Below are 26,534 nucleotides of genomic sequence, written 5' to 3'. Positions count from 1 at the left end.
ATACATAGAAAGCAAAGCAAAATGGAGTTGATATCACTCACAACCAACCAAGCTACGCTGGCCAGCAAGCCTTTGCTCAAACAAATCCTTTCAGACCATCTCAGTCTATTACTGTATTTTGTGGTGAACTGCCCGAATCCCACAGTAAATTAACCTGTCTTGTACTTTTGACGTAAAAGCAGCTCCCTCCATAGGTCTCCGGTTTCCCCCTGGCTGTCTTCTGACACGCACTAGTGAAGACAGACCGGGTTCGACGGTCTACGAGAGGGCAATGGCAATTATGGCAAACCGCTAATATGCACGGACGCAGCTGGTTCTGATCTGCGTTCGCTCTGAAGGAACCAACGCCGTCTTGTCAACTTGCATGCATCACGAACGCGCCGCTTATAGAGAAACGTGCCTTGGCAGCGGACGGCCGAGCAGGGCTGGGTAAGTCTGTAAGCCACACGCGTGGATGGCCGGACTCAACTCGCAGTCTGGTTCGAACATTCCTCACTATTTATTCGCCCCTTTCACGGACATAACCGAGCCCAGATGCTCGCGCTGACCCAAACCAGAAACGTTCCGTCGTAGCCCCGAGAGGTCATTCGTCAGTCGCCTCATTTGCACGTCCTTTTCTTCCCCTTCGAGGAAATGTACGTAATTATTTTATTATTATTCATCTCTGATGAGTTATTGCATTAGTGTCCCGACATCAAATTATATCAGTTAAACCAATACAAACGTTCATTTAATTGAAATCATAATTTGAGTTTGCTGAATAATTATATACTGGTGTTCCTCTTTGCATTCGAGACTTATATAAAAACCTTGTGTAATACAATTAGCCTTATATAACACAATTTTGGTAAAGGTGATTATTGTTTTTATGACTAATCACTGGTTAGCATAATTGGTTTGCATCTCTCTCTCTCTCTCTCTCTCTCTCTCTCTCTCTCAGTCTTTGGTAAGGAAAGAGCCCCTTTCAGAGAAGAAAGCAGGCAGGAGCAGTGCAGAGGAAGCAGACGTGATCCTCCAAATACAGTCATTAAAGGGGAAATGTGTTTTTCAAACTGTCAAGATGATTAATGACTGAGTGCAAAGCAGCACAAATGCTCTTGTTTAGTCTGACTGGCAGACACGATCCTGTCCATTGATTTATGGCAGGCCCTGTGTGTGTGGCACTGCTGTGGTCTGAACAGCAGGAAGGTGGGGTCTGAGCACACTGCAGTAAAATAACAGAATAGAACAGAGAGAGAGAGAGAGAGAGAATAAGAGAGAAAGAGAGAACTTATGTTTGACTTTGCCTGATGAAAGTAGTCTGAGTAGCGCAAAGTTGCTCCGTCAGTTCATATGATAAAATGGATGTCCAATGCACAAAATACATTGTAATTAATGCTGTAATTAATGCTGTTGTAAGAACACCTGCCCACATCACACTCTGTAATTCATAAATGCTGCACATCCTTTTGGGTGCATGTGATCGGCAAACTATTTTTTATATTTTAGTCAACACCCTTTGCGACAGTTTAGATTTATTCATAAAAAAAACCCTTCCAATTGTCATCTTTATTTTTTCTTTTTTATTTAAATTAATTTTTCATAATAGTGAGCTCTAAAACATTCCTGTACTAATGGAGTTATTTATTACCATAACACACACTTGAAACAACACTAACACTCTTACATCATTCCCCTTTTCCATCTCTCTCAGGTTACCCCAGCCTTTTGACCTCATAGCTAGTACAAATGAAGGTGTCCGATTCAATCAAGCTGTGGAAAAGCTGGCAGTACGCAGGACGAGGAGCACGGGGAGAAACAGGAACTAAGCTGCCATGCCAGTGTTTTGTTGTTCAAAGACGTTTCTGGCTGGTGAAACCCCAATATGCTCCTTCGTGTGTTCTCAGTCTTCTCAGTCTATTAATGTATTCCATAGAAATTGACATAGCCAATTACTGCTTCTCGGTTCAACTGATGAGTCACTTAGATGCCAACTGTGACAAACCAGCATGTTGTTTATGACATATACGTTATTCTTGCCAGAGGGAAAAGTTGATTGGTGGCTCTATCTACTAATGAAAGTAAGATATGTTTTTGGATAAATAAAATGCTTTTTTCTAGATAGGAAATGGAGAACCCTAAATGTCTGTGCTAAGGACACCAAACAAGAAGATTTATTATCTTCATTGGAGAAGAGATTCAGCCATTTTCACATGACGATTGAGGACCTGCTATTGTGAGATGTTTTTCACATCCTCCCGGGACCCAGCACATTTCTTCTCTCTCATTCTGACTTTCTATGACTTGGTTGGAACACAAAGAACTGGTCAAAGCTTCCAGCTAAAACCAAATCCCAGGGCCTGTAAATTTGGAAATGAGGAGGAAACCAGGCAGAACTCATCTGGAAGACGTTACGTATGGAAGTGAGGAAATAAAAGAGAGATAAATGGAAAGAGAAAGGAGTGTGTCCCATGAGCGGGCGGAGTTGTGTTCGAGAATTTATGAGATTTCAAAGAATTTAAGAAAAATGTTCTTGTTGCTTCTTCTTTGCAAAATAATCCGATGCACAAAGATGCAGAGGAACTACAAAAATGAGAAGTGATGTGATTTAAAGTGATGGATGGATGGATGGATGGATGGATGGATGGATGGATGGATGGATGGAGTCAGATTGGACAGACAAAGGATGGAGATGGATGGATTGTGGAATGAAAGAATGACTGGTCACCTAGAGAATGAGCAGGCAAGAGCAGGAGAAGAAGGCGAGAAGGAGCGACGCAAGCTGGCAGGGCATCCGTCTCCCGGGCTGGCGGTGTGGCCCAGCTATATGAGCAGGGGGGCCGTGGCCCCTGCCTCCACATGTCAGAGGCCATGATTAATGACCCTGAGGCCTTGCTCCTCCACTCCCCCCAACATCCACCCTCTTCGCCAGTCACACAGCACTACTGCCTGTCAAACTAATGGACGTGGGCAGCCTGACATGACATGAAAGCCCTGGTGCTCTCAGCCAGTGTGTGTGTGTGTGTGTGTGTGTGTGTGTGTGTGTGTGTGTGTACGCACAGCAATGGGACTTCATATGCAGAAACAGCTACTTAACGAAACCATTCGACAAATCACAGTCTTACAGGCCCTTTCAAATATGTTTTTTTTTATATTAGTCATGAACATCAAGCTCTTTACGCACTCTCATGTGTAAAAGCAGACTTTATATTACGTGCACTCACATGTTCAAACCATTATACACACACATGCACATACACACACAAAACCACATAGCACTTCAGGCTCTGCTCTAAAATGAGAGGTTTGTGATCTAAAAATTACCCCGAGATCCAGCTGAAGGGAACTGCTACTACTTTGATGACTTGTTTTGGGGAGGAATGGGTACGCACACGTGTGAGTGAGTGTGCACATGTGCATTTGCATATATATGTGTGTGTGTGTGTGTGAGTGTGTGTGTGTGTGCATGCGCACACGTGTTTGCTCTCTTTTCAGTTGTGCTGAGCGAGTGGAACGTTAAAGGCGCCGGCATGTGCGCTAGTTCCCAGCCTGTCAGACGGCTGTCGGCCTGTGATTTATGGCCACGAGACTCCAACCTGTCTTCACTGCCAGTGCAGTATTGTTACAACTGACAGCTAATGAGGCCAGACATGCTTTCAAGCCGAGCACTTAACAACGCCTCAATCTCCTCCAGTCACGGGTCCATTATGCTCTCTCTCTCTCTCTCTCTCTCTCTCTGTTATCCTCGGAAGAGGTGATGGTGGCGAATGCCGGTGTACAGAGTGAGGGGAGGTATCACAGTGCGTGCTGAGCTAACGTAGTGCAGACAGACTGAGACAGACGCCGAGCGTATCAAGCTCTCCTGTGCTCACAATGTCATGCGTAATCTGAGCACTTCATCACACAGGAAAGGACGGATGCGGGACGTGGATCTGAACAGACTCAGAGCAGGGCTGCAGTCCCACTGGGCTGGAGAGAAGGAGAATCCAGAGCCGTAATGGGGAACCTCTGCCCTGCACAGTTTCAAGTTATCCCTGACCCTGACACATCTGATCTGTCTCATCATCTACATCCCAGAGTCCTTCAGGAACTGGATCAGGTGCGCTGGGGGCTGGGAAAACCTGACATTGTGCAGGGCAGTGGAACTTCAGAAGAGGATCTGGCAACCCCTGATCTAGAACTTATTTTGTTGATGAATCTGTATTGACTTCAGTCTTCACATCCATTGTTGTTGTTGCATTAGCAACTGTTAGATAAAAAAAACTGCAGCAAATAACAAACCATAATAATGCAAATTGTCATCTTCCCCAGCATCAAGGTTACTGTGTGCTTTTTAGTCTAGGGTTATAGACATTATTATGGAAATATCAACTTATATACTATATATAAGGGTCCTGAGCTACTAGCAATGTTTTCATCTCTCTCTCTCTCTCTCCCTCTCTGTCTCTCTCTCCTTCTCTCCTCACTATAATCACTATCAGGAGCTCTGGCAACTCTCCCACCTTTAACCCTGGTTTCTTGTCAGCCATGATTAATGGCAGTGCGCGCAGTGGCCGCTTTCAGCATTGTTCCCTGGACACATAATGAACTCTGACAGGACTTTTCTTCTCCTTTACTTTCCTTCTCTTTCACACTTTCACAGGCCTGTTTCACAATGCACGCTGGCAACAGCAACACCTTCGCCAGAGGCTTTGTGAGACAAAACGGTCATTTGGACTAAAAAGTTAACGTTGCACAGGCATTATGAAAACATTCTTTAGATGTTCCTATATTGCAACACAAGACACAAAATAGATATACAACTGTTGAGCTGGTAATGGTTAAAGAAATAATCCCAGTTCAGGGATTAGTATTTTAAACTTCTATTGCATTAACTTAGATCCTCTGTCTCTCACAGGTACTTTTATACCTAGTTCAGGAGAGAATTGTAGAAAATAACACAAATCCAGCAACGTTTGCTCATTATTTACCCTATAACACAATTAGACCCAGGACCTGTTTAAGAATAACAATTGTGGTAGTGCATCATACATAAAGCTTATTCTTTGTCGACCTCTGCTGGCTATCAGCTGTTAGTACATCAGAAAAATGTCCTCGGGCATCGATAAGAGTGAGAGGTTCTCGGTTTTTTTTTTTTTTGCGTACTTACTTCAGAGTTGCAACCCTCAGGGAATGACAGGTTGGATATACATCATTTCATTAGTCACCGGCATGGTTAAATAAATGATGCTTTCACCAATGCATCTAGATATATGATATATGATTTTTGGCATGATTAAGTTAAATGGAAAGCAACATAATTTGACAATCTCAAAATTGTGCCGTTTCTGAAACAGTCTACACAACCTGGTATGACGGAACACGGGATGACGCAAATGACCACACGAGCCGTGCAAAATAGCCTTGGCACGTTCACGCTCGAGCAGCCTCAGCCAGTACGTTTAAGGCTCTTTATGCTCTGTATTATAGTCTTCTTTACTTCTCACACTCACAGATCCTTAATGTGCATGGTTTTTTATTTGTGGTGCTGTTTATACTATTATTAAATTCGCCAGCCATACTTCTAAATTCTAAATTGTAGAGTGTGTTTCTAATAAAAGTATAGAGTATATGATGTCTTTATACAAGACTGTTGTCTATTTTTCAGAGATCTCTCGTCATGCACAAATTAACTACATGCAAGTTTTTTTAATACTGTTTGAATGCCTACTTATAATACGGCCTATAATATAATATTTTCCACCTACAATTTAATACCGGACTGTCTAATAATCTTTTCAACAGCACGTCCGTAAAATGCTGTTCCATCTTTTGGCCTGTAAAATAGACCTGTTCCTGGGAGACGGTAGATATGGAGGAACTATCCCGTAGCGAAAGAAGAGGGCGACAACTCCCGTTTTTTCTTTCTTTTCCCCGCAGCTAGCGCCTCCTTCCCGAACGTGACCCATTTTGTGGAGGCGCCTCCACCAAGTTTGCACCAACTTGTGTGCACGCCAGTGCGTCGGTGGGGCGGGCGGCGGTGCTGCGCTCCCCTCGCGAAATGGTGCTGATGATCGATCAGGCGGAGAGACTCCACACTGCGGTCTCACCCCCCGAACCGCCCAAACCCTCCAGGACCGACAGGAAAGATTCACGCGTCCAAAATAAGTAAGTTCGTTTTTCTCCCCCCCCCGTATGCGTGCGAGCGGCGCGAGCGGATTACCGACCCGTTAACGGTGGCTGGTCGGGATCCGTTAACGTTGTTCCGTTAACGGGTTAAATCCCCACAATATACGAAATAATAACAAAACTTCAAAACTTTCAACCAGGGCGTCCACGGGGAGGCATGTTGTTGTACTTTCACATGTTGTTTACTTTGTTTAACTCTGTGAAATTTGCATTTTGTTTTGTTTTTTTAAACAAATGTCCTCCTGGCTTTAAATTTTGCGGAAGATTTAGCAAGTTAGCTAACGTTAGCTGACTTAACCGGGAAGATATTCGGTTAATATTATAACTCAATATCAGAACTTAAATGTCAGTTTAATTAGGAATTAGATTAGTGTTTCCGTAAGATGTTTTTTCGTGAATTTACTGTTTTTGTTGTCTTTTTATTTTATTTTTGCCCATCCCCAGTTCGGAGTATGACAATGGGGAAGAGAGACAGCGAAGAGACGCCAAACCCGCCCCCACCCAGCCGGGCCCGGACCCCCTGTTGCCCCTGGACACCGAGTCCGACGTCTCGGAGAGCAGGAAGAGGTCGCCCCTCACGAGGCGAGTGCCACGCGCTCCTGGTGTGCGCGCGGGGTGAACACGGGCTGCGTGTGCACGTGAAAAAGCACACGGACAGTTGCGTGTCGCTGGTGCGGTGTGGTTCCCGCTGATGCTCCCCGCCTCCAATTATAGCCTTGACTGAAAAGAGTGTAATAGCCAGGATTAAGCCAAGATTATATTGAATAGTAAGGAAAGTAAAACGAGTATGTTGTTATGCTATTACACACAGACGTTGTGCTCCTCCCTGTAAGTTAACCAACCTGCCTGATTTACAAGTTGACGGATGACTTCTAGAGGGGATACTGAGGATTTTTATTTTATTTTTCATGACTTACCATGCCAGAAAGTGCTGATCTAGGTCCTCAGCAATGACGGAGCTGGATCTAACAGTACTAAAAGTAGCACGCCAGTGAAAAGGTGCACTGTAAGCTTGTATATTTGACAAAAATGAACAAACAAAACATTCCCTATCCCTGAGGTGCTGCTTCAGGCTGCTCTGATAAATGGAGGATTCTCACCAGGCCACACATTTGAAAGATTTGTTCTTACTCTATATTTCCTTTATTACCCAAGGTTCAAAGCTGTCGACCAGCCCACCCTCTCCCAAAGTCTGACGGACAGCGAGTCAAAGGTCGAGAGGAAGAAGGCACAGTACAGCCAGGTATGATCTGAACTCAAGCGCACACACTCATTCCATGAATTGAAAGCTTAATTCACCTGTTTGCCACAGAGAAAGCAGTTGTGTTGTCTTTCATTAGTTTTAATAAGGACACGACTGGAGCTTCTATGAAAGTTAACATTGTTTCATTGTCTTTTCTCCAGTTCTCCAAAGCAAATGCCCAGTATCATAAGCTCTTCAAAGAAATAAGCAAGGATGAGATACTCCAGCAAAGTACGTCAACATGCTTTGCATTCTCCACGTGAATTGCCAATGAAGATGTTTTAATGAGGATGTGTAACTGGTTTATTCACATGATTTAATTCAGTTTAATCAGTAGGAGGATTCGGTTTAATCAGGAGGAGAGTTTCTCCACCTCACCCTGTTTCACCTAACAGCTGGTGTTTGTTCCCAGGTTATACATGCGCTCTGCAGAAAGACATTCTTTATCAGGGAAGGCTTTTTGTCTCCGATAACTGGATTTGTTTTCATTCCAAAGTGTTTGGCAGAGATACCAAGGTACCTAATAGTAGAAATCTAGGCTTGCTTCAAACATGTCTACGTTAGGTCAATCCGTTAAACTAACCCGTTTTGGTTCACTTCCCTTACGCAGATCGTTATCCCTGTTCTCTCTATCACTCTTATAAAGAAAACAAAAACAGCTCTTTTGTTGCCAAATGCTCTTGTGATCACTACTACGGACGAAAGGGTGAGTGTATTGCTTGGAATGATATCTTATCCAATGATTTCGCTATAACATAATGTTCCGTTAAAGTTTATTCCCGATTTGTTTGCGTTGTCAGCACGTGTTCGTGTCGTTCCTATCCCGAGACACCACGTACAAGTTCCTCATATCAGTCTGTGCTCACTTGCATGTAAGTACGCAACTCCTCAGTGTTATACCATGTTATACCATGTGTCAAAGTTGACGTGCACCTGAACTAAACTGACACGCTGTTGTTGTCCGTTCCAGAGAGAGAATGTGGGAAGCACGTCCATTACATCATCAGCTGAGAACAGCTTCAGGGGGGACTGTCCGTCGTCGCTCCCGTTGGTCAGTGCTGCTTTGTCTGTCGCCTTCTCTCCCGTCCTTGCAGTCGTCACATGACTCAGAAGCGCAGTGGCATCTCTGTTGCTATGTAGCGTAACCACGGTTTGCAGTCCTTCGTCTGGCGCTGCGTAATCTCTGCGCTTTGTGCTGCTTGAACTTTGACCTTGTCCCCAGTCTGCCTCTGACCTCTTGGAGAACACGTGCGTAACCTGGTGTGTGTGTGCACATCCCGCAGGACTTCTCTGCTGATTTCTCTGATCTTGACGGAGTGGTGCAACAGAGGAGACAGGCCATGTTGGAGAGCAGCAGCTCAGGATCCCAGACTCCAGACTACGACAAGATGAGCGGTGTGTGTGTGTGTGTGTGTTCGCTCCAGACACACGTTCTCACGCACCCACTCCACATTCAGATGGGCCTCGCACCAGACTATGAAATTGGGCCACTCTCGGTTTACCATCTAAGTGATGGGATTAAAGATGGCGTATGAGCTCAGATTAGATGCGGAATGCCTGACCGCTTTTTCCTTTTTTAAATTGTGTTGGAGTATTTCACTTCCCTGTGGTGAGGTTGCCTGGGCTTACAGTACCTCCTAGCAGTGTGTCGGTTCTTTTCCGGCTCAGGGTCGAGTCCTTACATTGGCTGCAGGCCTCTGCTAAGGCTGACTAGTTTAGAGAAAACGATAGAAAAATAGAATAAGAGAAAAAAAAGTTTGAAATGTGTTCAAGGCCTCACTGGCGTGTCATATTTCAGAGCTGTAAGTGTACTGATAAGTCCTTATCACCAAGCACCACTGGAATACTCACCATATCACTGTGTTAAATGAACTGACTGTGTTGAGATAGTGGAAGGTGTTTAATTCTTATCAAATCTGCAGTAGTGACTTTGCTTGCAGAATCGTATTGCTCCTAATAGATTACCAAAGACAGGGAAGATAATTATCATGATAATGCAGTTTGGTACATTTTGTATTGAACAGACCATTTTGCGTTTTTTTATCGTTCGTTTTTTGATCTCCTATTCAATCAGAGTTTCCGACGCTGTCTGAAAACTTCCTGGGCACGATGAAGAAGGCTGAGATGGCGGTCCACGCTGACATACACCTGCAGGCCACCCCCATGAAGCAGCACACTGGTATCCGATTTTGGGATGAAATTTCACTCTGCAAAGCCCTCTGTAGTTTCTCGGTCACCGTGGGCTGGGCCGGATGTCACCGGCGTGTCCTGTCTGCCCCCAGGTCCTGGCAAAGCTGCAGCAGGAGCCGTTCAGCAGGACCGGGTCCCGCGGATGCTGTCCCTCAACGCGCTCCTACTCATCTACCTGTTCTTGTGAGTGCGGCCCGGTTAATTTGCTGTCCTCTATTGTTTCTGCGTGCTGCAACATGTCTAAAGCCACCGATGTCAACCTGTAATCTCAGTTTGGCACTTCTTTAAAAGGAGGTATTGTCTCCGCAGGGTGTGCTTCCTCTTCATGTCATCGTGTTACATGGCCTTCAAGATCATGGCACTGGAGCAGCGGCTGAGCTCTCTAGGAGAACACTCCCACAGAGAGTGAGTCACAGTCATGGAGACTTGAGATTCAGACAATATGCGGAAAGGGCCCAGAAAGGTGCCTCTAAATATACCTTTATTTTGCCTAGCGTGGTGTTTTTGATTTGAGATGCTCTTCTGCGCACACGGGGCACTTTGATCCCGAAGTGCTGTGTTACCCAGCACTGTTTACACGCTGCTGCTGCAAGGCACAGCGTGTGGGCTTCCTCACATTGTCCCATGTCTCCTCATCTGCCTCCATAAAATGGTCTAAGTGTATTTCCCTTGCAGAAATGCCGTTTATCATCGCACCCAGTTAGAGGTGAACGCAGAGATTTACGGAGAACTGTCTACAAACCTGTTCAAATTAGAAAAGGTGAGTGATGCATGTAGAGTTAGACACATGGGTGTGTGTGTGTGTGTGTGTGTGTGAGAGAGAGAGAGAAGGTAGAGGCAGAATGACCGCATGATGCAAGATCTATTTAATAATGACAAAGATGAACTTGTTTTTTCTGTTTGCATTTAGTAGTCTCACTGTCATTTAGCATACTACATGTTTGTGTCAGAGGTGGGTGTGTGAGACCGAGAGAGGGGGGTTAGGGTTGACTCTGAAAGTCTGCTATAAAGTACTCTCTACAAGTACTTTTTTTACTACAGTAAGCATTCCTGTTTTTAAAGTTGTCTTTGCTAGCTTATTTAGATTTAAAGAAGCGTTACAAATTGTTGGAACATGTAGGCACACCTTAAGTAGAACAGTCATGTCATACTTTCATATAGATATCATATTTTCCGAAAACCCCACCCGTTTTAACATTGAATGTAAAGCAAACTGGTTATAGTGCCATTGTAGTGGTTTTGGTTTAATCCTTCCGTGTGGTTGATGCTGTTTGATGTCTAGATTCAGAGGAACCTGCGCAAGCTACTTGAAGAGAGCTGATTGGCTAAAGCTGTGTCTAAAAAAAAAAAAAAAAAAAAAAAAAAAAAAGACTTTTAATGACTCCATCTTGAAGATTCATGATACTCCGTGCAATACTCTATCTACTCAGGACTACAAATCGGGCTCTAACAATCACTGCATTTCATCCATTTTCATAGTTGGGGGGGGGGGGGGGGGGGGGGGTTACAAACTATTTCATGTTCTGTAGGGCAATTGTGAAGGCTGTAGAGAGGGCAGGTGTAATGGGTCCCAAGGACTCGGGTTCTGTGTTTCTAACATATCAGTTACAAATAACAGGCTGTGTATAATGAATAGTTACTTTTTAGAATTGGCAATAAAATATTTATAATTTGTTCAGTGAATGAGATTTTCTTAGTTGGTTATGGGTGGATACTGCACATGTCCTCTGTTGTTATGGAGACTAAGACAAATCCAGTTTTCTTTAATCTAATGCTAATGTTTACATGGTGGTGGTGATCAAAACAGGCATCTTCCCTTGTGCCTGCGATTACCTTCAAAATGAACTGCAAGCCATCTTTTTTTCGAGGACCGTTCTAAAGCTGTATCTCTTCCTACTGGTACAAAATGGGCATGTTATGTCGACCCATCGCTGTACCCACAGTCCCTTTAATAGACGCATCTAATCTGTAGCAGTTTTTTTTATGTGCAAAAGCTGAGCCCATGTTAGGACTTTGTGTACATTATTTGCATTAGATTAATAACACACTGATGAACTGCCAGGTTCAGCTTCCGGGGAAATTCTGTATTCAGTGTTAAATTGGCCATTCAAGAACGGTTTAGACTCTAGGTTTTTTGTTGTTTTGTTGAATCACTTCCCTCTCCGTGTTTACGTGAACGTAATAATACTGTACAAAAACAGATTTCGTCGGTAATGCGATCAAAGTGTTTACAATCGCGTGTGTATTCAGATAATGGGGAAATTCCAGGTCTACATCAGTTAATAAGCAGATGTGTGCTCTGCAACCAGCCATTAATCTCAAAGGATGTGGATTTAAACTTCCTTTTGTAAACATGGAAGAAGGTTTTTGTGGTTACTAATGGCAGCCAGTGTTGTGCAATTTAAATCCAGAAGATACTGAGAATAGGAAAACTACAGCCAATTGTACCTAATTGGTAGACAAAGAACTACAGGATATTTGGAGTCATTCATATAAATAAATTCCCAAATTAACGTCAAAAAATATTTTTTATTTCAAATCGTTCGGCAATGGGTGTTTTCAGTCAACATAACTAGAATATGACCAACTGGCTTAAAGGTTTCCAGCTTCACTTACAGGAGGATCTTCAAATGGCCATTTGCATTCAAAATACATCTAACCCAACTTCTCCTTTCTAAAACTAGTTTACACTGCTGCACTGACAAGTCCCTCGTTAAACCGTTTGCATAACATCGAGTCATTCTAAAGCCTTCATCACCGACTTGATTATTAAGTGCCATTTGTCATTCTAAACAAATCAACCTAGAACAATGTTTGGACAACAGACAAATCATACAAGTTTACTTCTGAGTGCTGCGTAGTAGAAAGATGATTTGTGAAGAAGCTTCGCAGAAACTGGTCGTGTCTTGTTCCTGCCAAAGTTACGCTCAGTCCTGTAGCAATAATTCACTCAAACTTAATTCCTTGTGCAAGAGGAAGATCCTTGCTGTAGTTGATGGTGCTGTGTGCAACAGAAAAATATAATTAGATTTTCTCCTTGTAAATTATAGGCAATACGGAAAAAGTTTTTTTGTATAGAATAATCGGCTGTTTTGAGGAGCAGCACGTGGTGTTTACCATGTAGACCTCCTCATGTACTGTTTCCACGAGTCGCTGCCCGATTCACGTCCCCCTCCGGTGTGCTTCTCCCCTCCTGCGCACACCCGCACGTGAGCAACCAAGACTCACCCATCACCTGTTACACCTCCATAAGAAGTCACGCCACTCACCAAATGCTCCTCCGATCTCGGCACCGCTGGTTGGAATGTTGACGTTAACGATGCCGCAGTCTGAACCTTTGGGCCTGTGGAGAAGCGAAACGCAGCCTAAGTCTCCAAGCTCCAAATCTACAGGAGCACGTTCAATGTGCGCCAATGCGATTGTGCACGTGTCCCGTTTGGGCTGTGTGGGAGAGCAGAAACCTACTCTGCTGTAAGCTCAGGGTGCACACTCACCCCAACCAGCGAAAGACTCTGCCCATGTCCTTGGTGAAGATGCTACTGGATAGGCCCTGCTTGACCTCGTTGTTCCAGCTGAAGGCCTCCTCCTCCGTCTAGGAACAAACGCAGGAATGTTCTCAGGCGCTTGAATCCTGATATCCTGCCTGCTGCAAGGCTAACGGTGTACCTTGAATTTGATCACGTAGAGAATAGGCACAAAGGTCTCCGTGTGAACGATGGGGGCGTCGTGCGCCAGGCCAGTGAAGATTGTAGGTTCCACGTAGTTACCAGGGCGATCAATTACCTGACCAACCAATCAAGAAACAGATTTCACTTTTCAGGAAGCTTCTATAACAGAATATTCGAGCAGTTCTAGAATTTCTGCAAAATGTGATGCTTAGTGATTCAAACACTTAGAAACAATGAGCTACAGCATACTGACTGTGTCCACAGAGCAGGTATTATCTACACGTGCAAAACAAACAAAGAAAAAAACCCCTCTTGAAGTATTAGGTTACAACAATCATTTAACACGCTTGTCAAGGTCTTTCCAACCAGGTGAAAATGAAGCAAGAGGTGTTGAATCAGGGTTTGCAGGATTTGGAAGGACGTTGACTCTACAGGAAGAGGGATGCAAATCCCCACAGGTTGCCTTACACACAACCCATTCTACACACATGAGAGAATGTCTATGGGGCAGCACCATACCTTGCCCCCGCACGCGAGAGTGCCGCCCTGTTGCTTGGCCTGTTGTACTGCAGCCAGGTACTGCTCAACAGCCTGCTTGGTGTGAAGGGGTCCATACAAGGTACTTGCTGTTGGCAAAAACCCTCAATTAATGTATACGTAAATGACTACAAAAACATTTCCATTCTTAACTTTCGTTGTTCATATTCATTTTCTATGCATTTAAAAGGTTTATGTTCTCCCATTGTCTGCATGACTTTCCACTGAGGTGTCTGGTTTCCTCCCACAGTTCAAAAACACAGTGCGTGAGTGTGTGTGTGTGTCAGGTGATGGTCGTTGCTCTGTTCTGGTCTTAAGCTCCGCCCCTTTCCCCCAGGGGCTGTGGTGTGTAATGGAGAGTATGAAGTGTACAAATGGGCTACTGCTTCTCAACATGTGTGAACCAATCATACACGCTGATTTCTGTCTGTCTGTTAAGCGTACTTGGTATTTATTTAAGAAAAATAAATAAGAAAAAAATGAATGTAAATAATTTTAAAGTTAGCTTTAATCCCAGTGTTTCTTGGTGATTTAATGAAGATGGTGAATAAAGGAAAAAAAACACTTTAATTACTATTAGAATTTAAAATTTTGAGGTAAAATTGGACTCACGGTCCCAGGGGTCACCCATGCGAACTTGCTTGTAGGCTTTGACCAACCTCTCCACAACGGCATCATGAACGCTCTCATGCAGCATCTATGGGAAATGCCCCAGAATGTCAACTACAGAAGGCAGTAAACCGTCTTCCCCACTGGCTCACCTTCTGGTTCTATTACAAGACGGCCGCGATCGTGTGTTTGTGGGCCGGGATCTGCTCACCAGCCTCCTGGTCGTGGTGCAGCGCTGGCCTGCCGTTCCTACGGAGGCGAAGAGAGCCGAGGGCACCACCAGGTTCAGGTCGGCGTCCTCGAACACTGACGGTGAGAGTCAAGCGTTACGCATGCTGACCGCAGCTGGCCGACTGCAACGGAGACGCGTCTGTAAGAGCGGTCACCTACCGATGATGGCGTTGTTCCCTCCCAGCTCCAGCAACTGACGACCTTATCAAAAAAAACACTTTGTCACACACACACACACGTTATATAGGACGCCGACCACACTATGTGTGTAATAGAACACTTACCGAATCTCTCCTGCACCATAAGGGCCACCTGTTTCCCCACGTGGGTGCTGCCTGTGAAGGACACCAGGTCGACCCGCTCATCTTTAGCTAAGGCGGAGCTGCAGGCACACCACACAAACCAAAATATCAAGACACTAAGCGCAAGTTAAGGAGCACTGCAACAGTGCCTACAGACTGCTAAGCTCAAACAGGCACAACATATGCACATAGTTTAAAACTACAAACATTACACTGATCTTATCTTTTAAAAGATGAGGAAATAGACACTGTTTGTGTATAATCAACGGGTATAAAACAAGGAAAGACATTTAAGCAATAAAAGCCCCAGACATAAAGGCTCCTGTCTGCTTGAGGGGAAGTCTAGAGGTGCATTATTAAGGAAGACATCAGTGCCCTAAGGTCTTGGCTTCACAGGGGTATTAAACATTACTTGCTAGTCGGTCCAAGAATTTGGCCAACAAGTTAACATTATTCCAGTCTTGGAACTTGTATAAATCATATTGAGTCCAAGGTGCTGGACTACAGAGCCAAAATGACATAGAAGTAGCCCATAAAAGCCAGAGTATCTAAAAGCTCTGTATTGCCCTGGGGCCAGTGCACTTACCCAATGTCAGCTCCACCACAGGTCATCGAACAGATAGCACCAGGGAGGTTATTCTGTTCCAGCACCTCAGCAACAATTCTGCACGCATGTGTGTATACACGTGAGCGCATGCACAAACACACAAATGATCATAAACACTACATGAGGAGCAACTTTGCATTACCAGTGCAGTGGGTTTATAGTACAGAAGGTTTAGCACCACTTCTTCTGTACTGATCTGATGAAATCTTGCAATTGAATAATGTCCAAATTTTATACTGCAATGCAATCTTTAGCTTATAGTTTAACATTTAGACAACAAAATGGGATTTGTAGCCCAAAGGCACTTTAACATACTTTGTGACTGCTACACTGGTGAGGGGTGTAGTTGGGGCTCCTTTCCTGTGATGGAACGGGAAGGCCATTAGGAGAACAGCATAGTTTATACCTTTAGAAGCAGTTTGCTATATTTCATTAAGCTTACAGCACCACTGCATGCAAAACTAAGCCAATATCTTAAAGGTTGTCGCACCAAAGGCAAACATTTCCACAAATGAGAGCGATGGCATTGTTCCAGCCATACACCGCCACAGGGAAGTTGAAGGCAGTGATGATGCCCACCAGACCTACAGGGTTCCACTGTTCAATCAGGGCGTGACCTGGTCCTAAAGGAAGAGAACAAATGCCCCCAGGGACTCCTTTACAAATCCGTTCATATTACCAACTACGTTTGATCAGCTGACTGGATGAAGTGAAGGATCTAACGGCAGTGAAAGGACATACTTTCAGAGGGCAAAACCGGGCCTCCAATCATGCGCGAAAGTCCAACGGCATAGTCACACACGTCGACATACTCCTGCACCTCTCCGACTCCCTCCACGTAGATCTTGCCCATCTCCAGAGACACCTGGCAGTGGTGCAGCAGACAGCTTTTGCACAAAGTGGATGAACATTTGATTTCGATTGGAACTTGCAACACGGAATATACAGTTTGAAATGCTACGGTACCAGGCTGCCAAGAACTTTGATCTTCTTCCTCAGAGCTTCTCCGATCTGCCTCACAATCTCCCCTCTCTTTGGAGCAGGGATCTGCAGAAAGTGTTCAGAAAACCTATGTCAAGTTTTAGTGCTGGTTATAGAGCATAGTACAAGAAAGAAGGGTAAATTAAATATAACCACTATTTAATGCAATGAAATAAAATGTATTTTTCTAATATATGAAATCTTTGTGAAGATTTGCAACCATTAAACACAAAATCCAGTGTTGGTTTTGCCAGGGTGTCTCGATACTTACATCGGCCCACACTTTCCACGCCTCCTGTGCTTTATGTACAGTTTCTTCATACTCAGCCATGGTGGCCTAGTTAAAAAAGTAATGGATTCATTAATGTTTTACACTGATCAGAGAGCTCCAACAGAAAAACGTAGCCACTATTTATTTACATGAGGTGCAATGTACATAAGTTCTACAAGGAGACAAAAGACTCATACAAGAGCATCCAAAATGGCTCAAAATCTTGGATGTCTGTCAAAATGCAGAAGGAACTCATTTTGTGATTGGTGTCATTGTTAATAAACATCATGTAGAGATTTTCTTCAACTGTGTTGCACAAGACACTATTTAGTTGAACTACCCTGTTGGAATTGTTCAGTTATGAAAACGTTTAGAAGCACATTATGAATCTATAAGGTACATTGCTTTACCTGTCGTACTCTGGCAATGGGCTCATTGTTGGCAGGGCAATATGATGTGACCACCTAGGAGGTAAAGGTGTACGTGTTCAAAATCAATACCTCTTTTACAAGTTTGTGAGATTGCAAATGCATTTTACCAACATGTTATTCACTAATCTGAACATCACCAAAGACCATGTAAATGAAACAGCTGCCAAGCACAGTCATCCATGCCTCTGGTGTAACCATGTAACTTCATTCAGTGGGAGTTGCTGACACCTACATACTGTTGGAGGAACTGATACAATGGCTGGCCAGATTATCCAAGCAGCCTGCTAGGTTATACTTCATTCATTCTGCTCATGGAAAGACCCGTTTGGTGCCGGTCAACTGCTCGTCTCATGTTTAAATGTGAACCACGTCTCCTTGCACGGTGACTTTACACGCACGGGTGTGAACTCGGTTAGCTGGGCCACGTTATCAGACAGGTGCGAGCACGCAGCTAAACTTAAACACACTGAGAATGTGCGGAAACGTAAACGAGCTACAAAACAACACGGAGGATTAAAGGGCGCCACCATGAGGAGCGGGCTTGTATCGAGCCGAACCACACCCTTCACTCCTTTAATTCACCCGTTTGCGAGGTCGGTACTAGTCCTAGTTTCACAAACCAATCCTGCGTTACCTCTCCTTTGCCTCCCCAAGTCCCGTTATAAACTCCATCGTTGTCTTCGCTCAGACCTAACTCTTTAAGCCATGCATACTTCGGCTGGTTAATAAGAAGTGTAGACATGGCTGCAGTTGGCCGAAAACTCAACGAACCGAGTTTTTTCTTCAGCAAAAAGTGCCGTAAGAACCCATAGGCGAGCGCGCGCTGCATGGTTGGCTGCAGTAGTAATAAAATGCAGGCACGTCGATATTCACGACAGGTTTACGTTCACTGCGTAATTCCGGGCCTGCTGATAGGTTGAGCCCTGTCCCTCCCCTTTAAAAAGCGGAAGAGCGCTGGGCCCGTAACCCAGAGGTCGAAGGAGCGAAACGGACCTGTGTTTAGTTATGTTTTCGTGTTTGCCCGAATCAAATGAATTTTCACCTGTTTAACCCGCTTGGTTTAACACAACACCAATGAATAGCATGTCGTAAGTGCGGTGAGATTTTATAGTATTAAATAATAGACGGGTAGATGTGTTGTCCTTTTTTTATAAATATATCTTCCCAATTAAATCCTCAAGCTTAATTAAACAGTTATAAATCAAGTTAAGCCGATGTTACATTTTATTTGCGTTAGTTTTAATCTATAAGAACGAGTAAATCTTTTACCCAATGAGAACATGCGCCTGTAACGTCGCACGCGCCTAATACGCATCACTTCCGGGTGGGAGAAATGGCGGGCGGCGGCGACAGAGACGCGATGGAGGATCTGGAGGATGGAGAAATAAGTGGTTCGGATTCAGAACCCGAAATGCAATCCGCTTCAGGCGACCGACCTCACGTACGCACGTTTATCTGTCCTATGCTTTGGCCCTTAGCCTGTCGGGTTGCTAGCTTGCTATTGAACTTTAAAGTTCCCCTGTGCTGCCTTCATGGCGAGGTTGATCACCAACTATACTGGCATACAGATGGCCACGGTGCCTTCGGTCCTCTCTGGCCTGTCGTGTTAACGCTGTTTAATATATTACTTGTTCTTTTAAATTGTGGCTATAAAAGGCAAAATGTCTGTAAAAATCTACGAAACAAAGAAAATGTTAGCCATGTAATAAAATATGTTTGAATTGATCCACAGAGGCCCTCTCCTGCAGCTTTTTCAAGTGACTGTTTCCAAACCCGAGCTCTTCCACGCACAGCCCAGTCGGTCAGCAGCTACCGCACCTCCATCAGGACCGACTCCAGCGAAAGTGATTCAGACTCGGAAGAAGAGGCCGCACTGTGGAGACGAAAGCGTCAGAAGTGCTCCAATGTTCCACCGCCTGTGCCTCCAGCTCCCTTTGGTGGCCCCGGGGCCACCGCGGGCCCCCCGGGCCGCAAGGTGAACAACATCTGGGGCTCCGTGGTGCAGGAGCAGAGTCAGGAGGCCGTGGCAGCCGAGCTGGGCGTCCTGGGCATGGAAGGAGGCATCAGCATGAGCAGCCGTCAGAGTGAAACGTACAACTACGTCCTGGCGCGCAAGTTGATGGAGAAGGAGGAGCAGGGCGTGGAGGCCATGCTCGACAGCCAGCTGGAGGACTACATGCAGCAGAGGGCAGAGGAAGAGAAAAGCGACGGCCATCTTAAGAGAAAGCGGTCAGCCAAGGAACGCCTGGGCCCTAGAGCCGAGATGGACGTCAAGGGACGATATGAGATTACTCAGGATGACCCTGAAGACAGAGTGATTGACGAAATAGCACACAGGTGAGAAAACAGACACTTAAACTCTGGACGTGATTTTTTATGTTGCCTCTGGGGCAATTGGCAGCGTTTTTTACTAATTGGGATGTAGCACGTCTCACTTTTTGTTCAGTTTGCCATAATGATACTCTGATATTAATTAACCTCTTCTTGCTTTTCAAAGGTTAATGGAGCCCAAAAGGGAATTAATAGAGCGTGTGGTGAGGGTGATCGGCACAAAGAAAGCAATAGAGCTCTTGTCAGAAACTGCAACAGTTGAACAAAATGGAGGTCTTTACACTGTGGTAAGTGCTCCTAAGATGTAATGGATATGTTTCTCCGATAAGAAACACTCCTTTACCTGTTTAGCAGCAAGGGTAGTTCAGTAAGTGCTCTCCATTAAGGCATAAGTGTTTAACTAAATGTTCAGTTAGTTTTGTAAATATGTGGTAAGGTCATACTTCAGTTTGGGATTAGAATAATTTAATCGCAGTATAGACATCCAAATGTAACTGGCCTGTGAGGACATACTGTGCACTACATCACCTTACCAGAAATACGTTTCACTAGTGCAGTTTCCACTAGCTGCCACTGAGGGGCGCCACTACTTTCTTGTGAAGGATCTTCATCCGCTTCATATGCATTAGTCCTGATCTGGCATCTTGAACGTGTAGATAAATATTGAAAAGTTTTCTTCTTGCAGGATGGTAGTAGGAGGCGGACCCCTGGAGGGGTGTATCTGAACCTGCTGAAGAACACTCCTAGTATTTCTCATGAGGACGTCAAGGTAAGCTGAACAAAGAGTGTTTGGGAATGTGGTTTTAAAGAGGCCCTGGTACATGGGCTTTGGCTTCCAGCAAGAAAAAGTTTGTTGAAATTATTCTAGTACCGCGAACATTACAAATAATCCTACAGTGCTTTGGGAAAATGTATTCAAAAACACGTCATGGGTCACTGTATGTACTTTGGCTTAAAGTGAACAATGTTTTGTAGGAAATATTTTATGAGGAGAACCAGAAAGAGTACAGCAACAAAAAGGCAGCCAAGAAGCGGCGGAGACACATCGTGGCCAGGAAGATGAAGGAAGCCATCAACACGTTGAACCTGCAGGAGCATGACGATGTGTCCCGGGAAACCTTTGCTAGCGACACCAACGAGGCCCTAGAGTCCCTGGAGGAGGTCCCAGAGGACCAGGTGGAGCCTGCCCTGGGCACAGAGGACAGTCCTGTGGTTTACAGCTCCACCGACCTGGAGGTCTTCTGATAACGTGCTGCTCTGCACCTTCTTGTGAGAACGCTTTGCTGAGGTGATGAGTCTGCCGCGGACATGAATACGGCTCGGTTTAGATCAGCTTTCGGTTAAGACGTGTCTGTTTTGACCTGTTCCCTGGTTCCGAGGCAGCAGGGGTTAACAGGTATTGATCATTTAACATTCTGTTCCATAGATTGTGTGTTACTGGGCAAGAGTTTCATTGCACCAGGATCAACACTACCAACTAGTGTCTTGTTAACAACTCTGGAGCACAAAGGTGTCTCGCTAACTTATCATGTTTGACTCCTTTATAGATGCTTTATAAATGCAGCGACGCGTCTGTGTGTTGCCTGCCTTCTACAGCGTGCTGTTCAGTCATGCAGGAGTGCATGTTTGCTCTCTGATTGGCCCTGCAAATTCAATATAGTCCTTGATTTAAACTGAAAATCCCTCCAATTCCTGTATTTGTCATTTGTCCAGAAAAGGAGGACACGGAGAACTTTAAAGATTGTGGCCAGGCAAGGTGTGTGTCTCCCCCCCCCCCCCCCCCCCCCTTCATTCACAAAAAACAGGATGGTGTTACTTGACAAGACGCACGTTGATTTTCAAGTTTCTCAAGTGTGTTCTGTATATTACACTGACATGTGGAAGATGTTCTACTCACAGCTACAGTGCCTGTAATACTCTTGGTAGAAATTGTGATGCTTAGAGAACGTTGCACTTATTTCGAATTCTTATTCCAGACTTCCCATGACGCTAATAAACATTTGTGAAACACAATGTATTGCTACCTTGAACACTGATCGTAGTATTATAATTAATTTTTTTTTATCTTTAACACAAAGAAGTAGAAGAATGTGAATTGCCCTGATAGGAATCCTAGGTTGGCTACCGAATACTGATCCTTTGATACCAAATGATGAAATAATAAATAGTTCTACTAGAAATCCCTTTTTAAAGTCTGTGTGAAATATGCATGATATGATATGTACCGATCTAGCTTTAATCAGTCATTAGTTCACAACTGGACAGGGAGCTTAGTGCTCCAATTCGTGCTTTAACACTCTGGAATTCTGGAAAGTAAAATTTTCTGTATTGAAACTATAAAATCTGTCTCAATTCTGCATTTTGATGCAGCTACCACGGTCATACAAAGCTTATATTTTTAACTGATAACACATTTTCATTTAAATATTAGCACTGGCTCACGGAGCTTCACAGACAGCCAGATGAGACGTAACCTCTTCACTGTCAAACAAGTGCAACTCTGAAAAGTTGTCATGGAGACATTCAGGGTAATATGTCCAAATTAGGTTGTGTTTTCGTGACTGTCACTTAGCGTTATGGAATCATCCACATTTGGATTCTCGGAACTCGCAGAAGTTCCAACATCAGTGCTGCAGTATTACAGCTGGGGTGATTTCCCCCCCCCCCCAAATATCTCATGGCCCGGTGGTCAAACCAAAGTAGTGATGGGCTTAAACTGCATGGCAACAAATCAGCTCTGCTGCCTATTCCTACATCCGTAGAGAGCTCCTAATAACGCCAGCAGACAGTGCACATGTGTGGAGGTTTTTATTTAATTATTCACATCAAGTCAGTCAAGGAGCAGTGATAACTGACTGCGTGACATTGCTATGTCTTGTCGACACAGTTTTACAGTATCATATGGAGAAAAGAGTTTAAAAACTCCCAAAGGATGAAATCAAAAAGTTTTATTTGTGCTTGAAATAATTTATTTTATGCCTAGAAAAGGAGGGATGAGCACATAACAGTGGAGAAGAGAGGTTTAACGCATGGAATGCTCCTTTAATAATTCAGTTTTACAATTTTACATCAAAATTTAGACATTATATAATTGACATATTTAAATATACTGATGAAGTCGTCTCCTAGCTATGGTGGTATTGAAACCACTGCTCCCATCTGGGCCATACGGAAGCCGGAGAACTCCACGTGGCGCTGTGGCCCCATTTAAGGCTCTTTTCCCACTTGTCTGGCTATATTTGTGGGTCTGCTCCAGATGCGGAGGTTGGGTGGTGGGCAGCTTGTGTTTCTGTACCCACAAGTCCCCGATACGGGCCCTGCGATTCAGGGGAGAGTCCAGGTTACGACGTACCAGCTCTGGACTCGTGTCTGGACTTTGCACAAGTTCAGAGGCTAATCGCGGCAGCACCTGGGAAGCCAGTGGGAGAGGGCGGCCAGCCCGGACACCGTGACGCGGGCCACTACGCATCCGCCCCACGCTGGAGCGGCCGAGGGGCAGCGGGGACGAAGTGGCGAACTCCGACTCTGAGGAGCTGCACGCCGAGGAGTCATCGCCACGGACCTGCAGATGTTCCATGCGCCGGTTCAGGACGCAGAAGCCCTTCGCGGTGGCCCTGTCCTCAAGACAGCCGACACCCGCCTCCACGGGCTTCTTCTTGGAGGGCCTCCCCACCAGGAGCACTCTCAGCTCCCCTTCAGATCGGGACAGCTGGTGGTAAGCACGGCCGGCCCCTTCCAGGTCCTCGTACTCCACCAGCACGCTCTGCTCCACGAGGAGCTCCGGGTACCTGCAGCCGTACTTCTGCAGCTCCTGCGGTAGCTCTCTGCCGGGCCGATTGACCCGGACCGCCGTGATGGGGCCGAACGGTACCAGAATGGCGATGGCGGTCTCCATGACGCTGCTGTGAGGTGTCAACACGTCCACGGTTAAGGGCGTGTCTGTGAAGTTCCACACCAGCAGGAGTCTGCTGGGTGCCTGAAACAAAACAGACTCTGGCACTGGCTCTAATCTACGCACTTTATTTCCTTCCTCGTTTACCTCCAGCTTTGAAGAGTGACGCAGGGCGTACGCTGTAACACGCCAGTCTTTCGTCAAGTGCTTTATCTGGCAAGAGGTCAAATAAGTCGTATGGGAACAAGTGTCTGTTAAATTTCCCAAAACAGATCAAATGTATTGTTTTAAAAATGACTGAACTTAAAACATGGTTATATTGTTGAAACTACACAAATGTGTAGAGGACATTTAAAACAATTAATTCATATGGAAGTGATGTCCACATCTGAAAAGTTAAATTCAGTGGATTACTTCATGCAAAAGTAAAATATTGACTTTTTTTTTACCTTCTTAAAAGATGTCAGCAGCTTGATGTTGACATAGCCCATCTTATTTCTTCTTACGTGTTTTAAGAGGAAAGCATCCTTAATCAGATTCTCATTGGAGAGGTAATGTTCAATCTGGGAGACTATCTTATGTACCAGATCAGCAGCTGGAGGTAACCAGTCAAAAGGGTCGATGTCTTCATCGTTCTCATTGCAAAATGCCAAAAATCTGAGGAGAGCAAAAGGACCTGATTGGTCTGTAATTTTACGAAGATCAGAACTTCTTCTCAAGTATCAAAACTAAGCACAAAACAATAGAGCATACTTATCGTTTTCGACTATGTCCATTCTGTCTTCTGATCACGAGGCAGCAGGATTCTGGGTTTGGACTTTCAGCACCGTTGTACCCCTGGTCAGGGACAGCTGGAAAAAGCTTAATTCTGCTTGTCAGGGCTTGAATAGCAAGCACTGTGCTCAGCTGGGCTCTGTGCCTCTACTTCAGTGTTATAAAGCTGCTGGCTACGCCCACACCACTGACACATTCATGCAGCGTCAACCAATCGATTGCCTCTTCAAAGACAATGCTGTAATGTCAAATTTCCATTTCAGGAGATTTGGACTCGGTGACATCACTCAAGAGGGCTTAAAAAGCCTCACTTCTCATGACAAAAATAGAGATTTGAAGTAGATTATAAGTTTACCTTAAAATAAACCCTAACTTGCATCACACCATCTTAATGACCACTCTGCTATATCATGGGGAGAAAACTAGCACACAGACATATAAATGCAAAAATAAAAAACAAAACAATTAATTTTTTTATTAAATGACAAAAAAAAAAAACAAATGACACTTGACATTTGAAAACCACAGGAACAATATAATGCAATAATTTGGTCTAATTTTTTATTACTTAGTCTTAAAGTTTCCCTGTGTTAAATATAAATACACTTTGTTTTATTAACAAAGTGTTTCTTTGGTAAGTGGTAAAGATGCATAACCTTCTCAGCACTTGATTCTACTAGTAGTAACATGAGTGTTTCAATGTCTTTGTGGTGCTTGGCAGTCACATGACTGGTCAGAGCAACAGACTAGTAAGTAATAAGCACGTCTGATCCAGAGTAGAAATGAACCAGCAACTCCAGCCCAGCGTGACACCTCATGGTTCAGCACTGTGTAACATTCCACATCGTTTGCTTACTCAACATTAAGGGGGGTTCAGCTCCACACCCACCTCCCACCGCTTGGTTTTTGGAACTAAAAGTGAAATAATATTAACTCTGTCCAAGTACTGCCATTTATGAGCAAGCTTTTCAATGTACTACTCACAAATAGAGAGAAAAGTGTCAGTATAATAGGTTGGGCATCGGCTCAAGGAACTTGGAAAACGTGAATCGTAAATGCCCATTGGCGTATTGACAGGACTGGCTCTGAAGACAGACACAGACATAATGACAACATCGAACCAGTGCTACCTTGTCTTTGAGCACCTTAACTCATTGTGCATGCTTTGGGGATACTACACACAAACAACTATACTATTCTTCAGTTGAAAGAAAGTTTAAGTTTAGAATTTCCTGGATTTCTGTATCAATGTGTCCTAAAATGTGATATTACCATGAAAGTCATATTGGTGAATAATTTCTAATCTAAGGAGTAACACACGCTACAGTGTCATATCTTTATTTAAAAGCCTTAAACAAGTATTTTTTGGATACAGTTAAGTAAAGTTTTAGATAATAATGTTCTAATCATTGGCAGTAACTTTAACCAAACACTATAGCTGGCCAGCACTAAGTAGGTTTCAGTTTATGCAGAATACTGGGATGTCTTGCTTTGCAGCCTGTTTCAGATTGTGCTGCAGCATTTCAATGGGAGAAAGCACTTTGTTATGTATATGCTACTTTGGTGATGATTTACTCCTGTGTTTTGGTTAACTGCCACGCTGCATGACCACAGATGGATGTCCAGACATTCTGCTGTTGGATTACCTCATGCAGCTTGGAATTCACTGGTCTCTCAATGACAAACAGCCATCCAGGGCCTGAGACCACAAAAGCAGCATCACAACATCATATTCTCTCCATCATGGTTCAACATTAAGGATTTGATCTTTGGTAGTGTGCAGTATTCTTCAAATAACACCACAAACCCACAGAAAACAGGAAGTGACTTTGCCCATTTTGTTCCAGAAAAAGGGGACTGAAAAAAAGTTCAAAAAGTTGTCAGTTGAGACATTTATGCCAATTTATCCTTTTGTGTGTCCACACCACAATCCAAACACTTTATAATCAATATGACCTCCAAATACTTTTCTGTAGTACTAGCCACTGACTGATCTAAGAAAGGTTTCTTATCAGAATAACAGATATCAACTCACCAGAACTGAACATAATCACCGGGTACAACAAGACAGTCATTACTCAGGATCGACTGGTAAGCTAACTTGGAAGGAGCAAGTATTGGGCTGAACAAAGAGGAAAAGATGACCTAACACACTCACATACAGTGCACTGACCTATTGAATGGTTCATGTGATACACATACAGTGATCAACATGACTGTGCTTGTGATATTAATCAAGATACATTACTGTATCCAAATGCATATTGCTCAGTTGAGACGGCATCCGGTCACACTTGTAATGTCTTCTAGTTTTCCTATA

The 26,534-nt window shown here is 44.2% G+C and overlaps 4 protein-coding genes across 5 annotated transcripts; 2 read left to right on the top strand and 2 right to left on the bottom strand.

Moving 5' to 3' along the window:
* The first annotated feature begins 5,888 nt into the window (after positions 1–5,888).
* Positions 5,889–11,263, top strand: LOC143525740 (GRAM domain-containing protein 2B-like). 2 transcript variants are annotated; one of them, XM_077020013.1, is made up of 14 exons: positions 5,890–6,126; positions 6,592–6,729; positions 7,303–7,390; positions 7,552–7,621; positions 7,803–7,906; positions 8,001–8,096; positions 8,191–8,262; positions 8,361–8,441; positions 8,674–8,785; positions 9,465–9,569; positions 9,673–9,763; positions 9,890–9,985; positions 10,256–10,340; positions 10,863–11,263. In XM_077020013.1, exons 1-14 carry the CDS (start codon positions 6,020–6,022, stop codon positions 10,899–10,901), a joined length of 1,284 nt encoding a protein of 427 aa, XP_076876128.1. In that variant the 5' UTR covers positions 5,890–6,019; the 3' UTR covers positions 10,902–11,263. The 2 variants fall into 2 exon arrangements, with proteins under 2 accessions (XP_076876127.1, XP_076876128.1); XM_077020012.1 differs by lacking the exon at positions 10,863–11,263 and having other exon boundaries at positions 5,889–6,126; positions 10,256–10,840.
* An 826-nt stretch (positions 11,264–12,089) lies between these two features.
* Positions 12,090–18,072, bottom strand: aldh7a1 (aldehyde dehydrogenase 7 family, member A1). The gene is made up of 18 exons (XM_077020011.1): positions 17,852–18,072; positions 17,197–17,250; positions 16,787–16,852; positions 16,501–16,581; positions 16,276–16,399; positions 16,025–16,157; positions 15,850–15,894; positions 15,514–15,591; positions 14,910–15,007; positions 14,785–14,826; positions 14,606–14,700; positions 14,398–14,482; positions 13,768–13,874; positions 13,247–13,363; positions 13,075–13,172; positions 12,850–12,923; positions 12,698–12,773; positions 12,090–12,581 (listed from the first exon to the last, which is right to left on the bottom strand). The coding sequence occupies exons 1-18, from the start codon at positions 18,044–18,046 to the stop codon at positions 12,527–12,529; spliced, it is 1,623 nt and encodes a 540-aa protein (XP_076876126.1). The 5' UTR covers positions 18,047–18,072; the 3' UTR covers positions 12,090–12,526.
* Positions 18,073–18,191: 119 nt separating this feature from the next.
* Positions 18,192–21,561, top strand: phax (phosphorylated adaptor for RNA export). The gene is made up of 5 exons (XM_077020014.1): positions 18,192–18,658; positions 18,950–19,554; positions 19,715–19,835; positions 20,234–20,317; positions 20,524–21,561. Exons 1-5 carry the CDS (start codon positions 18,551–18,553, stop codon positions 20,791–20,793), a joined length of 1,188 nt encoding a protein of 395 aa, XP_076876129.1. The 5' UTR covers positions 18,192–18,550; the 3' UTR covers positions 20,794–21,561.
* Positions 21,562–22,358: 797 nt separating this feature from the next.
* Positions 22,359–24,528, bottom strand: LOC143524913 (la-related protein 6-like). The gene is made up of 3 exons (XM_077018318.1): positions 24,194–24,528; positions 23,890–24,097; positions 22,359–23,653 (listed from the first exon to the last, which is right to left on the bottom strand). Exons 1-3 carry the CDS (start codon positions 24,214–24,216, stop codon positions 22,649–22,651), a joined length of 1,236 nt encoding a protein of 411 aa, XP_076874433.1. The 5' UTR covers positions 24,217–24,528; the 3' UTR covers positions 22,359–22,648.
* Between the last annotated feature and the right edge of the window lie 2,006 nt (positions 24,529–26,534).

This window comes from Brachyhypopomus gauderio, chromosome 10 (genome assembly GCF_052324685.1).
Source record: "Brachyhypopomus gauderio isolate BG-103 chromosome 10, BGAUD_0.2, whole genome shotgun sequence".
Taxonomy (NCBI): domain Eukaryota; kingdom Metazoa; phylum Chordata; class Actinopteri; order Gymnotiformes; family Hypopomidae; genus Brachyhypopomus; species Brachyhypopomus gauderio.
This window is presented reverse-complemented; position numbering and strand designations above follow the sequence as displayed.

Excerpts from the sequence above, each read along its gene's own strand:
- LOC143525740 (XM_077020012.1), top strand. The coding sequence starts at position 6,020 with ATGGTGCTGATGATCGATCAGGCGGAGAGACTCCACACTGCGGTCTCA. Across the intron at positions 9,764-9,889 it reads CTACTCATCTACCTGTTCTT|GGTGTGCTTCCTCTTCATGT; the intron begins GTGAGTGCGGCC and ends TTGTCTCCGCAG. Across the intron at positions 9,986-10,255 it reads GGAGAACACTCCCACAGAGA|AAATGCCGTTTATCATCGCA; the intron begins GTGAGTCACAGT and ends TTTCCCTTGCAG.
- aldh7a1 (XM_077020011.1), bottom strand. The coding sequence starts at position 18,046 with ATGCAGCGCGCGCTCGCCTATGGGTTCTTACGGCACTTTTTGCTGAAG. Across the intron at positions 17,251-17,851 it reads CTTGGGGAGGCAAAGGAGAG|GTGGTCACATCATATTGCCC; the intron begins GTAACGCAGGAT and ends TTTACCTCCTAG. Across the intron at positions 14,483-14,605 it reads GCACCACGACCAGGAGGCTG|ATGCTGCATGAGAGCGTTCA; the intron begins GTGAGCAGATCC and ends CATTTCCCATAG.
- phax (XM_077020014.1), top strand. The coding sequence starts at position 18,551 with ATGGCGGGCGGCGGCGACAGAGACGCGATGGAGGATCTGGAGGATGGA. Across the intron at positions 19,555-19,714 it reads ATTGACGAAATAGCACACAG|GTTAATGGAGCCCAAAAGGG; the intron begins GTGAGAAAACAG and ends TGCTTTTCAAAG. Across the intron at positions 20,318-20,523 it reads TTTCTCATGAGGACGTCAAG|GAAATATTTTATGAGGAGAA; the intron begins GTAAGCTGAACA and ends AATGTTTTGTAG.
- LOC143524913 (XM_077018318.1), bottom strand. The coding sequence starts at position 24,216 with ATGGACATAGTCGAAAACGATAA. Across the intron at positions 24,098-24,193 it reads GACATAGTCGAAAACGATAA|ATTTTTGGCATTTTGCAATG; the intron begins GTATGCTCTATT and ends TGCTCTCCTCAG. Across the intron at positions 23,654-23,889 it reads TGCTGACATCTTTTAAGAAG|ATAAAGCACTTGACGAAAGA; the intron begins GTAAAAAAAAAG and ends ACCTCTTGCCAG.